This window comes from Lathamus discolor, chromosome 2, assembly GCF_037157495.1.
Source record: "Lathamus discolor isolate bLatDis1 chromosome 2, bLatDis1.hap1, whole genome shotgun sequence".
NCBI lineage: Eukaryota > Metazoa > Chordata > Aves > Psittaciformes > Psittacidae > Lathamus > Lathamus discolor.
In genome coordinates this window covers 86,623,665-86,638,119 of record NC_088885.1, presented here as the reverse complement: position 1 = coordinate 86,638,119, position 14,455 = coordinate 86,623,665, and the positions used below count along the sequence as shown (strand labels likewise).

Sequence of the window (14,455 nt, the reverse complement as noted above, 5' to 3'; positions counted from 1 at the left end):
AAATGTACTGTGCTATCAATTTCTGAATGAATACATGAATCTGATAATAGACTTCTGTACAAAGGTACCTATCAGTGTTTTCATTACTACTGGTTTTGAAGATATATACATATATATATATGTCTGCAAAGAAGAAAGGGGATCTAAAGATACAGAGGAATGATGTAGACCATAAATGGTAGGCATGTAATTTATAAAGTCCTAGGAAATCAAACTAAGATGCATGTCAAATATTCAGAATCCTGCTTAATCCTAGCTTGTATCGCTAAGAAAAATCAAAGCCTTTGATCATCTCAGTCACTCTGTGTGGACTACTGTTGTTTCCTCTTACTTGAATTTCTACAAGGCAATCAAACCTCATTTAGGTGTGATTCAATCTCACAACATGCACTGACAATAATAGCCTTAAATCTACCAGCTTCTCCTGTCCTGGGTTCAGCAGTAGCAGTCATTTTTTCTCCTTCTTAGTAGCTGGTGCAGCGCTGTGGTTTTGACTTTCAGCCTGGGAACAGCGCTGATAACACCGATGTTTTTAGTCGCTGCTCAGTAATGCTTACTGTGACCAAGGACTTTCTGAGTCTCATGCTCTGCCAGGGAAGAGGGGAAGCCAGGAGGAAGCAGAGACAGGACACCTGACCCAAACTAGCCAAAGAGGTATTCCATACCACAGAATGTCATGCCCAGTATATAAACTGGGGGCAGTTACCCCGAAGGGTTAGATCACTGCTCCGGTCGGGCTGGGTAGCAGTCTGCAGGTGGTGAGCGATTGTATTCTTTTCCGTTGTTATTTCCCTTATTATTATTATTGGTGTTAGCAGCAGTGGTTTGTGTTACACCTTGGTTACTGGACTGTTCTTATCTCAACCCGTGGGAGTCACATTCTTTCAATCCTCCTCCCCATCCCTCAGGGAGAGGGTGGAGGAAGGGGGAGGGGAAGTGAGAGAGTGGCTGTAAGGTTCTGGGTTGCCGGCTGGGCTTAAACCACAACACCTCCCCTCGAAGTCAGAATCAGGAATTTATGCACAATTTGTGTAATAAAGTTGTTTCTAACATGCAGTTCTCTGAATCTTGGCATTTCCAAGTAGTTCCACTTGGAACAAATGCGAAAGCCGATTTTCAGAGCATGCTCTCTACACAAGAATGAATGCTTGCCATTTGTTGTTAAGAAACAACATCTGAGGTCCCCATCCATGTCAATCAGCCAAGACAGAGTTTCCAGCCCTCTGGTTATGAGGCAGGAGCCTGGAAATGTTGGGACCCCCAGCTGCAGCTAAGGTTTTCAAAGCCATTTTGATGGGCTGAAACTGGAGCTTGCAAATCTGTGGCTTGCAAATAGGCTCTGAAAATCTGAGCTACCTAAGTGGCAACAGATTTGGGGATTTTCCCACAAGTTTATGCATTCAACAGCAACAACAGTGATTGCCCAGCCTGGACATGTTTGCTTCCATATGGCATCCCCATGTCTTTAGAAGAGCTATGTGTCTTTAGTGAATATAAATGTAAACAGGGTACACAACCACCATATCCTTTTAGTCAGCTGCAGCCTAGGTTGTTTTGAACTTAAATGTTGAGGTTAACTTCAGACTAGAAAATGAATCATTATAAAGATAGCAAGCCCCAATTTAGGACGTACAACTTGACTCCTTAAAAAGCCTAACCAGATAGCAGCCACACCGACATTTCAAGGGCACTGTTACCTCTCATTCCACAAGTAACTGTAGATACCGTCACTTCAGTATATTACAAGGAGCAGATGGCCTTCAAGACCACTCAGCTTAGAGTCATAGAACTGAAGCATCCAAACTCCTGCCCTGGAATCCTGCTCACAGCTCACACTGTTGCATCAAGAATATTCTCTTTCTCCATCTCTCCTTTCCTCCCTCTTTCTCACATTCCAGTCAATGGTGGACTCCAACCTCAGATATCAATTTTCTGTAAATTTTCAAATAAATGTCTACAAAAAAGATTGTAGAATATTATGAGAGCTGAAAATAATTCTCATGAGAAAATAACTGGTGTGTAATGCAGAGCACCCTAATGTGAGTTGCACAGGGTATGTACTGGTCTGACTGAGTAGTAGTCCAGTATGTGATGTGTTAAAGTATTTTCAAATAAAAAAACTTCCATATTTCCATGGGGGTTTTTCTTGGAGTTTTGTTTATTTGTTTGTTTTCCCTTTATTTTCTTTTACCATCCAATTCCTTTAACTTCTGTTTCCAGAGAGCCTGATACTTGCCAGGTATCAAATGCCTAGTGAAATGACGTCTTAGAAGGTGGGTTCTTTAAACATGTCAGGTAATTTTCAAGAAAAATTCAACAGTAACCACACTGAATTTAGAAATCCTAGAATGTTTTGGTATTTTTTTAAAGCAAAGAAATTAATTACATCATGGCATATGAAAACCACATGCCTGTTTTAAATTTTTATTTATTAGCTTACTTCTTTGTTTAAAATAATATCCTAGCAATTAAATCTGAATTGGAAATACATAGTCAAGACCATCTGGTTCTCTTTCAACTTTTCAGACCAAAAGGAAAAGACATTTTTCTCTTCCTCATAAGGCTACTTCAAGAAATACATTGGGAGCAGGCTGTAACAATCTTTTTATTTATAAAAATTCCTTCTTGTTCTGAAAAATGTGTGCTTTACAATGCAATGCACACATGCATAGATCACACATGCATTTCAGGTACAGCAAAGTGTAAACGCATAGTTTGTATCTGGTGGATTTTATGGGCCAGACAGACAAAGATTTTCTGCTAAAACCTTGGTGTTCGCAGAGGAAGAAATATAGGTCAACCTCAGATTTGTAGAGCTTGAATTGATTCCCTCCCCAGTATGGAACTAATATTCTACTTCTTTTGAGTGAGGAAAAGTTTCAGTGTGCTTATTTCATGCTTCTGCTGACTCATAGGTTCACAATAATTGAAGCTGATTTTCCAGTGTATCTAATACCTGAAAAAGACTTCCTATATTATAAATATCATTATAACCCAGTCTTGCAGCCGGGATTATGGTTTATCCCAATCTGGGAAATGCATGAGGATTCTGACTCTGGACAATACTCCCAGAGGTTCTTCCCAGTGAATACTTCCTGAGATTCTCCAGATTCTGCAGAATACTTCTGTAGTATTCTTTCAGAATACTTCTCCAGATTCTCCAGAATCCCCAGATCCATAGTGATACTCTGGAATCACTAATTCAGATTGTTCATGTGGTTCCAACATTTTGATACAGATGCATTTCTTTGATTTAAACTGGAATTAGCCTTGTGTATTTTCAAATAAGGAAATCCACCTGGATATAAAAAAATAACCATTCTGGAATGATTATTTCAAAACAGCAATTTCAATTCTATGTGTTGGCAAGCTCTTCTGGACCCATCAGCACCTAGTAATAATTTAGGCAACATTACTCAGAATCACATAATGGTTGTGGCTTGAAGAGACCACCAGAGAACATCTAGTCCAACCTGCCTGTTCAATCAGGGTCACCCACAGTGAGAGTTCTACGGGTGAAATAAAACATAATCAAATCTGCAATAATTGTTTTCTTTTGTTCGTAAATCCAGTACCCTTTCTACTACTGCACTGCTACATTATCTTTTGTATGCATACAGATTGCTTAGCTGATGGTTAATGAAGACAAAATAAAAATGATGGAGTACAGAGGGAGAGAACAGTTATGACTACAATAGAATAGTTATGATAACATTACTTAGCAAAACAGTCTTATGACACAATAATATTTTAAGTGTAGAATGTAAAAACTAATATTCAACAATTTCCAGAAATTGTCGGGGTTTTTTTACACCACAGAAGTCACTATTTGTACAGCTTTTAGCAGGTGACACTACTTACACAAAACTAGTTATAATAAGATCAGCACGTGAAACCTATCTTCCATGAGAAGTACCAATTCTTGAACCTTTCTTGGTAAGATACTGCAGAACATTGGGCTGATAGAACCTTTCATTGCCCCTACTTTCAGAACTGATCCACTGACAACACCAGTACAAATTATATCATCGATAAATTTGCCTCCAAGAAATCACTGCCATCCAAAATTGCTTCTGGAGGCTACAGCTGCCAATAAAAGACAGCTGACCAGTTCTTTTTACATGGGAAAGTCTTTATTCCCCTGCTACAGATCTTATTCTTTATTACAGACGCATAGAGCCTTCAAAGTAAATATCAAACACTGCAGCTTATTTTTCTCCTCATAATATCTATTTATCTCACATTATAGTTAATTAGCAAGTATACAAAAGTCACTTGTGCTTTATGCTTGGTCTACTCAGCTCTGAAGAAACTGGGAGAATTCATACTGAAAATAGTAGCTGCAGTGAATAATGCTGACAGTCTTCTGTAAAAGGTGGATAAACATTTGTGAATTGCAATACCCCAGTGGTAATAGCCTGGTCAAACCTTGAGGATTTTCCCCAAGGAGAGCGAATCAAGGTAACTGGTTTTCTGCTTTCTCCTGGAGCATGAAGACACCAGAGCTTTTTGGGGAACTGTTTTTAAGAACTCAAACGTCTCGAACCATTTTTTCTTAGCTGACTCCTGAAAACAGCAGGATTGTGTCAGGATGTTCAAAACTGTTCAGCCATCGGCCAAAGTCAGTGAGAGACCACCCCACCATGAAAAATGTCAATCCAAATAACTAGCGTGGGCAGCTCATAAACAGCAAAACCATCATGGCATAATGGAAAGTGCTGAGCAACCCAATCTATAGGTGTGACAACAGGCTCTGCCTGTAGCATGGTCTGCTGCCATGGTACTAAAGTGTACTGAACTGCACCTAGAACACACACAAAAAAATGAAAAAAATCAAAATAAGCCTCCAAATGTAAAATTTTATTTTCAAGGACCTTCAATAACAGTGTTTGTGGGAGCGGAACTGTGAGCTGGTATGGAAGAGGACTGCCCTGAATCAGAGGGAATGTCTGTCAGAGGCAACACCATTTCACAGAGAATTCCACCACAGGAAAGTGCTGGAGTGCTTTACAAGAAAATACAAATTAGCTAAATATGTACAGCATGTCAGAGTGATCATTAAGGAGACATAATAAACTACAAATAAAAGCAATAAGCACATGCTTTGAGGCTAGTATGGGAAGATAAAACAAGGAATAATGAAACACAAAGAAAAAACAGGCAATATCAAAATTATTTTGACTTTGAGATATTAGCTTGTGGAACAGTTTGCTCAACAGAGGGACTGAAGTTGCATTGTCTGAAACCTTTGCAATAAACCTAAACAAAAAGATTAGAAAAGATTAAATGGTGAGCACTTTGCCATTGACACAAAAAGAGAGAGCAGATGTGATAGTACATCTTGAGGCTTTGGGGTTTTCTAAGGCTGTTATTCATAAACAAGCATGATTTATGTCTATTTATAATTATGTGAAGTACATATTAAAGACTAAATATGCCCTTGATCTAGGAAAGAAACTCTAGTTATTACTGATGCAAGTTCAGAATACAGCCTTGGCACAGTTATACAGCCATAAGTATGATAAATGTGAATGGATAAAATTAAAACAATCAAAAAAAAAAAAAAAAAAGAAAGAAAGAACCACAATTCCCCAAGGCACTGCTGCAGGTGAGGTTTGCCCATTACTCTGTTCATTGTTATAGCGTAGAAGTAGTAGTTGGCAACACAACAAGAATGTGAGTATTAAAGCACTCAGCAATGCAGTGACCAAGTTTCAGATGTTTTACTACCTGGTGAAATTTATAAACCTGAGTAAAGTACCTATACTCTCTTCAAGTAGAGAATGAAATATGCTTGAAATCTAGCATAAGCCAGGAAAAAAACTAGTCAGGCCAAAAGTAAGTGATAGGGAGAGAAAGACTATGTCTGTATTTTCCAAATGACATTAGTCTTTAATGACAGATGACAAGGAGATGCTTTATTTTATCCAGATCACACCTGCAAATCCTCTCTTTTCTCACAAAACAGTTAGAATTGCCAGTGAACACTTTAACCAAGAAGAAAGAACGGATGGGAACCATTTTGATGCAATGGATATTTAATTACTACAAGGAAAGTCATACAACTACAAAAGATATGACTGGAAAAACCTACAAGGAATAATTTTATCTCCTTCTAAGTAAGTCATTCCAGCAGACGACACGATTTCACATAGCTCTGGGCAGCGGAATAGTTATCATTTGAGCAGGATTTGAGCCATTTAACTACTACTCTACTTAGTAAAGGGGAACAGCAATTTTTTTTTTTTTTTTTTTAGTCAGTTAGGTCAGTTAGACCCCACTGTTCAAACAGGGAGAGAGGAAGAGGAATGCTCAGCCTGCAGCCATGCATTTGGTCTATGATCTGAGACAGCAGTCCCACCCTGTGAGGCTGAAAAGTATGTTTGGGCCCTGCAGCTAGAATAGCACTGTTGTGCCCCAGGACTTGTACTCACAGGTACCAGGGACTTTGTGGGACCTCCATATAGGCACCAACTAAGCAGGTGCTCTGGAAGTCTCATCTCTGAATTCTGGAGTTCACACCTCACTATTAACATAACGAGACTCCAGCCTTGAACTGTCTGGAGTGCAGGCTTGGCAGAAATATGGGATATGTGCACTATTGAGCTCTCTGTGCTTATGATTGTCATTATGGGTACACAGATCCTAAGAAAACACAGGATACCAGGTTAATCTCCCTTTCTGAAATAAACGTGTGCTTAGGGAATCATGTTTAATGTCTTATGAAACCAGAATGGCATAATCATATCATATTCAAATGGCATATCATATCAGAGTACGCCATTAGTTTTTTTTTCTTTCAGATATACACGTATGCATACATGTACACCTCACAGTATATAAGGTCTTCACTTCATGGAAAAGAAGAAACAAAACAAAAAGGGCTACCAAACCACCACACATCCTGTTTCAACTCACTAAATACAATAAAGATGAAACTTGGTCCTATGCTGGCCCTTAAACTAACAAAAAACTTGAGGCATAGACATGCCTAACTTTCCCTTAAAACAAGCATTTCAGTCTTCCAATGGGGCTTTGAGTGTCCTATCACTTCTATTTTAGTAGAAAATGCTTAAAATATGTTACATAAGGCAGCATAAACAAAAAGGCCTGGTAAAGAACTCTAATAAGGAGAATACTACCCTTCCCTCGTCTACTCCAGCTTTTCAGGGCATAGCTTTTCCTCCAGTCTTGTTCTCAACCCAGTAAACTTTCATTGGGCTCCTGCATGGCACCAATCCCCATGTAGAGCCACGTCCCTCAGAAAAGTCCTTTGACTGTCCCAAGCCACAGCTCTATACCTCTGCCCTGTGGCCATCTCCCTGCTGTGACTGCATGCATGGTCCCTCTGACAGCCAGAAATGTCTCCTCCTGCAAATGATCACTGCTTTTGCAGGGAGTATAATCTCTGTCTGCTGCACAAACAACATCTTTGTTATCCTGAGTGTAGCTGCCAAGAAAGACAACTGGCAGCCTTTTCTCTCTCCTTTAATAGCCCAGCTTTTCAAAGGAACGTATACTAAACAAGCCGAAAGCAAAATAAGCTAAAACACAACTAAATGCATCTGTTACTCTTCTCAAAAAGCTCATCACACTGGTTCACAGTCTCTCTGATGCAAAAGAAGAATAATTACGCTTAATTACTGGAACCGCACATCAAAGGGAAGATATAACGAATGACATGAAATTAACAATCTCTAGTAGTATATGTTTTGCAACCCAGAAGTGCTTTCAGATAACCTACAGAAAAAGTTGTATGCTGAACTTTAAATTCCATAACTACCATGATATAGTCTAAAAACCAAGCGATAGTTTGTAAGTTATTTTCCTTGTTTGACTGAACAACTATTAGCTGCATAACTTTTTCACCTAGTAGAATATTAACTTTTATTATGGTTTCCTGATCCAGCACTACCTTTAAATAGCCACTTTTCCAACCAGTCTTAACTTCAGTTCATGCAATCCAGTTTACTTTCTGAACCCACAGAGATATTGTTTGCTCAGTTATATTACAGTTTTTAAAAAAACCCACATTAAATTTGTTCAAATTTCAAGTTTCAAATATATTACACCAGCAGCTATATTGCACCTTATTAGATACCTGTTTTGTATATAAACCATTTCTTAAAGTTTCATATCACAGTTCAGAATCTGTATGATGACACTTAAATATCTATATAATTTCCTGAGAGTCTCATCTAGTCCTGACAAGTCAGTACAAGAAGTCAGAGACACTTCTGATAAACAGTGTAGATAGAAAGTTATTGCTGAGAGAGGTAATTTGGATTCCTACTTACAGTTATTTTTCTCCCCATTTTTCCACAACCCCCCTCAAGCGTTTTTCTCTAATAAAATCAAACTAGATGATTCTTCATACCTGTATGTTTTGTAAAAGAGACATCTTTTCAGGGGGACTTTAATTACATGTTCCTGAAGGCCCACAAAAAGGACACTCTGGCTGTGCAGGATCTGAAGGCTCCTGATGGGCTCTCGCTGACTTTTCGGCAGGAGTTCAATTTCCTCAAGCAGGCAGCTACTTGAAGTCTGGTTCATTGGGGCAAGTACTTTCTTAATAGTACCATAGTCTGCAAATACAAGAGGAAAATGAGTTACTAAAAATCATTACAGGAATTCTACCTACTTAATGTCATTCAGTGAATACATCTTCATCGCATACTGGATGTTTTCAATGAAGCCTCGGAACGTGGGAGTACTTTGACTGGAGTTTCCTAAATTGCTTACAATACGGTGAAAAGAACTTGAGAAGTCATTAAAGTTTTCTATGTGATGTAATACAGTAAAAACATAACCTTATTAGTGCATAACAGACCCCACAGCAGTAGTCACTGGAAAACAACCTTTCAAACTCTGATCATTATAAATGCACATTCATAGCAAGGGTTAATGATTTTAGTTTATGAGTTTGTACTGTACTTTACTATGTTTAAAGCAGTTCAAACAGCAATAAAGTCCATCATTGTCCCAGCCTGTTTTAAAATACTGTGTGCTGAAAACTATGGGGTTTAGATATGCATTGTGTTCATATGCATGATTACCTGTAGGTCTTAACTGGGTAAATCCACTAATAAAACAAGGCTGTGTTCCTTGTTTTTACTTATCTGGATTTTGACCTCTAAAAAAATCTTATCTTTTAGCATTTTCTCTTACCTTCTATTCTTATTGTGATTTCTAAGCAAAGACAGTTAAGCATCACAAATCAGTGTCAGACAACTGATGAGATTTCTGATTCTCTCATGCAAAGATTTTAAATAATTTAGCAATATCAAAGAACATTTGTTCTGAATGCAAAAGACCACATTCTCATACTGATAAATATTTTAGGTACTGTTCTGACCAAAACTGTATTATGCAATTTTCCATGTAGCAGCAACAGTAAATTTTAAATATTCAACACAGCAAACACATACTGAGATTAGCTCTTACTCATGTGAAGTCTCAAAAGACTAACATCTTTTGTGAGTTGGTAACAATTGCAAGACAAACGTTTGGGATGTTCTGCAGACCACTAAATATGGGGTTTGCCATCACTAGCACAAAGCCAGCAGCTTGGTGGAGAGCTGGCCGTGCAGGGTTTCAGCACGGGTCTGGCCCTGCCTTATTGAGAGCTCATTTCAGCCATGGCAGCAACTGCCTGTTGGCCACGTGCTTGTTGCCTCCCTGTGTTGGCTTCACTCTGGCAGCACCTGGGCCAGGGGCTGGCACCAATAGTCACTGCAGGACAAACAGCCCCTCTGGGGTAACAAGGTGGCGCGGGGGCAGCGTGCAGCTCCCACACTTAGCCTGGGATGTAGTGACAAACAGCAATTAAGCAAACTTAAGGAAATACAAAAAAGTAGCCTCAAGCAAACTCCAAAATTGAAGAGGAGGTGGAGAACTCAAGATGCTAATTACTGTTAAAGTCTTTTCCCTCTTCCTGAGGAAGACTGAATAGTCTTAAGAACTGGAGAAGTACTGGAAGGAGGAGGATAACACCAAATAACATTTTGTAGGAAGTTTATGTATCAGATTTTAACCATACTACTAACAAAACTTTAATACTTGGATAATATGGACTTAATTTTATAAGACAGTCAAAACTAATTAGACGAACTACAAATGCTTAGCTCAGTAGATAAAGTGCATTTCCCTTAGTCCCTAACAAGATCTTGAGTGTAACAGATATTGTCTGCACGTTGTCTGCAAGTCTTCTGACTGACTGCTCAATTCTTAATATAATCACTTTTTATAATTGTTTACCTTTTGCTCCTTTGTTGGTATAAGCAGTCTTGTCAGGACTCACTGTGTGTATTTATTAGGAAAAAACCTTTCATTAAATTAGAGTTTTAATTGTCACTAAAACTTAACCTTTTTGCTATTAAAAATCACTCTAATTTGACTATCACTTTCTTTCCAAACAATCTAAAGTACAGTTATATTAAAAAAAATCAATTAAACAGTTGCTAAGAATCGGTTTTGTCTCATAATGAAGTGATAACCAGGTCTACTGAAAAATCTAAAAAACAGTGTTTTCCCCTGATAGAGACTGGATGTAAAATCTCAACTATAATTACAGTAAGTTTCAAGGTAAAAACACGGCCTGAGAAGTGCCTAGAAAACAGAAATCAGTGGCTGTATGGGTTAGACTTTATTTTTTGGAGCATGGAACTTGGAAGGGGTACTAACAGGAAGAAAAGAGGAAGAAAATAATAATAAATGAGATCATTTTACAGATATAAATTAAAAACATAAAGCGATATAAAGTGCTTTTACAGATATAAAATGATATCAATCACTTTATAGATGAGTGAGTACAATTCGGTATTGCCTGTCTAGCTGGCAGCCAACAGATTCAGTACAATTCATGATTCATTGCATTTGGCTTGCCAGCATCTTTTTCCTGCATGAGACAAAAATCAGGTACACATTCAGCACATGCTTCTCATACAAACTAATATCTAATATTTCTTCCTGCCACTGTGCTGAGTCTGGCATCCGCAGAATGAGTCACTTGCTGTCACTTCTACCAAGACAGAAGGAAAAAACAAAACCAAGACTGGAGGCCTCCTTCCTCCATGCCTGTATACACTTTTAATTGAAAAGTGCAGCTTTGGACAAGAGAACATGACCAAACCCAAATACGCAGTGCTTTGCTTCTTTCCTCCTCAGTGAATTTGTTTATTGTAGAGGGCAGAATTCCAATTTTATTTTATTTTTTTAATATTCAGGCCTATGACCTGGGGAATATGGTTACAGCAGCCTACTACTCTAGATTGAAATAAAACATCCTCACTGAGATCTGCAGCATTAGTGCCTTCCCCAGAACAGCTGTCATTGCTCTTGTTCCTCCTTCTTATCTTGGCATACCTTCTCCATTTCTCCCATTTCCTATTGACTTCTTTCAGCATCTAAACCATTCTTTTCCCATTTGTTGTTTAAAGTCAGCACTTGCACAGAAATGTTGGAAGTCATTTATGACTGGGCTTTAAGTGAAGAAGCACTTCCAGGGATCCTATGGATTATCAAGAAGAAACACTACTCTTCAAACAGCCATGTGGGTCATATATAAGTTCAATAAAAACAGAATAAAATGTTACCTGAGATTTACTTCTGTGTCAGTAAACTCTCCTACTTTTGACCTTCTAGGACCTATCTTCGTTTTAAATTCCTCTTGCCTATGACTCTGATTTTATATGGACCACCTGAAAGCCCAGACTAGGGTGAGGATCTATTTGTATATACAACTTTTGAGACAGACATAGATTGAATTAGTAGCTATGTTCATCAGACTATGGTACATAGCAAGTGTACGTAGCTATAAACCTCCTCAAACTATACCCTCATGTAATAATGGCTAGACCAGGTCTCCTTATGGTGGAAAATCATTACCATTGCATCAGTACTTTCAAAAGCCGGGTTATTTGCTCCAGTGTTTCCAATTCTGCTACAATGTGTGCAAGATCACGCACCAAGCCTCCAGCAAAGATCGCATATTTCCTAAAGAACTTGTTAAAGTCCCATCCTTGAAAGTGTTGGCTTTTCAGTTTTTTCACACCACAGTTGTAAAGCAAAATAAAGAGAGAAGCAGGGAAAGAGATGTGTCTTGAATACAGCTCCAGGACATGGAGGTTTTTAGACCTGTCAAAATCTTTCAAGTGAATATTTACTTTATAATCAAACTCGACTGTCCCCTTCTGCCAGGAAATAGCTAAGAAGAATAGTAAACACAGACATTCCTAATGGATGTAACTTTATTGCCATGGACACAATGAAAGTTCCATTTTCATCACAAACGTCAAAGTTGAATCCAACAGCTACATAAGAATTCAAATGAATGGCACCTTCGCATCTTGAGTGTAAGCAAGTCATGCTGGAATAGATGCAGACACCTGACAGCCTTGATTTAAGGATGACCAAGTATATACAGGAGTATTACAATGTAATGTGTAGGAGACTTTGAAGAACCAAATGGAAAGCCTGAGATGGAGTCAAAGAGGAGGCAACGGAGTCTGTAATGAACAAAATTATAATGGGACAAAATCAAAGGATGGTCTCTAAAACTGAAAAGCAAAGTGTAAGTTGTAAATGGCATAAAGTATAGCTAGCAACGGAGACTGCTGCAAGAGTGTGGTTGAAAATCATTATAACATCTATGGTGACGCTTGCAAAGGAAAACAAAATGAAGACACAAGACAAACGGCAGATGCAACAAACTAATAAACCTGTAATTTTTTGAGTTTCTTAACATAAATAAGAACACTCGAAGCTGAAGCAACTTCTTGCTATGGAGAAAAATAAATATTTATCTGAGCTACTATGTTTACAAAATATTGCTGTATTCTTCAAGCAAAAACTTCTTTAGCAAATCATCCAAAATGAGGGAGTGTGAAAGAAAGTTCATTTCACCACTTTAAAAGAAAGGAAAAAAACTTTACACATTCTTTTTTGAGAGGGAAACTTTCAGACCTAACTGTTGTAGTTTTTGACAGTGAAGCAAAACCTAATATTATCTACATTTTATATTAGTGCAGCATAGTATCTTGGAGAGAAGGGTGGTTTCCAGAAAGTGACTGAGCCAGCATCAGAACACAGAATCTGAGTCAATGTTTTTCAGAGGAGCTTCCGGCATCATCTTCCAGTAATGTAGAAAAAAAAGTCATTGGAGCCTTCTAAGCCATATGAGTTGCTAGCAAAAGATACTTGTAATAGTCTCAAATACATCCTCAGGCTAGTTTTATGCATACATTTATAACTTTACAAGTATTCATGAACTTTCTGAGGACAAGAAGGTGCCTTTACAGATCTGAAAATCTTCTTGCCTATACCAAGAAAAACACAAAAGCAAAATCCACTGCAACTTATGAGCTAAGAATAGTAAATGTAAATAAGGGTCTATTTAGCCATCTCCCCACAAAATATTGTTTTGAAAAGTACAATGCTGTAGGTAGATGAAAAAATGCGGTCAATGCAGAGGAAATGGTCAACTCAAGGCACAGAAAATGTAAGCTAAAGCTCTATTTGATACTTCAAGTGACATTTGTAATTGAACTTGAGTAAGGAATAAGGTACAACCTATGCAAAAAATACACTACTTTGCATATTAAGTGAAAACAGACTCACTGACATCTTTAACAATTTGGCAACATAATCAGTTTGGTTTTTTTGTTTTAAAGAAAAGTTTAAAATTAATAGATGGATATCCCAGAGAATACATTTTTAAAGTGTAGCTGAAGTGAATGCAAATTACATAGGTTTCCAATGAGTGTAATCTAAAATACATTTTGTAAAATAATATCTATTAACTATTTTTATTTTGTCCATTATACTCTAGTTTTGCATATTACTTGTTGTGCAAAAATTATTTTTCCAGAGGGAAATAAAAGCATTCAGACAGTATTAAGACTGCTGAAATTAAAGAACAAATCTGTTAAGTTTCCTGTAAATATTATCCATACATGTATATAAAGTGTTTACATTCACCATATAACATTTGTATTCAGCACCATAGAAACAGAAAAAAAATAGGGTATTAGGGTTGCCTTCAAAGCAGTGGTCTTTCAGAAGAATAAATTGAAATATTAAACAAAAATTGATGTACAGAATGTATAATTGTATGACATCAAAGAAAGTGCAAGGTGACTGATAAACATCCTCTCACTATGAAAAAAAGCATCATCAGTGTTTGCTTTCCTCCACTGCAAGAGCTGAAAGAAAGCCCTACTGCAAAGCAGAATATGCATTTGGTTAAAAGCAAAGCAGAAAATTAGTCCAATGACAGTATTAGATTGCATAAGAGTTTAAGTGTGCTCAATGTAGAAAAAAACATGAAAAGCTAATGTAGCAGCTGGATAGGCATACAAAGAGAAAGGCCAGGACTTATGATTTAGCATCTGTGTGACATCAAAAAAGATGCATACGGTACACAGAATATTAGAGGATTTAAAACCTGCCCATTTTT

General features: G+C 37.7%; 1 protein-coding gene across 18 annotated transcripts in view; it reads right to left on the bottom strand.

Annotated features, from left to right (window-relative positions):
* The window catches only part of SEMA5A (semaphorin 5A), a 326,978-nt gene that overhangs the window by 93,823 nt on the left and 218,700 nt on the right, over window positions 1–14,455 (bottom strand). For all 18 annotated transcript variants that reach the window (XM_065667646.1, XM_065667638.1, XM_065667640.1 and 15 more), the window contains one exon: window positions 8,378–8,585. In XM_065667646.1, coding sequence (XP_065523718.1) covers window positions 8,378–8,585 — 208 coding nt within the window. The remainder of the gene's footprint in view (window positions 1–8,377; window positions 8,586–14,455) is intronic.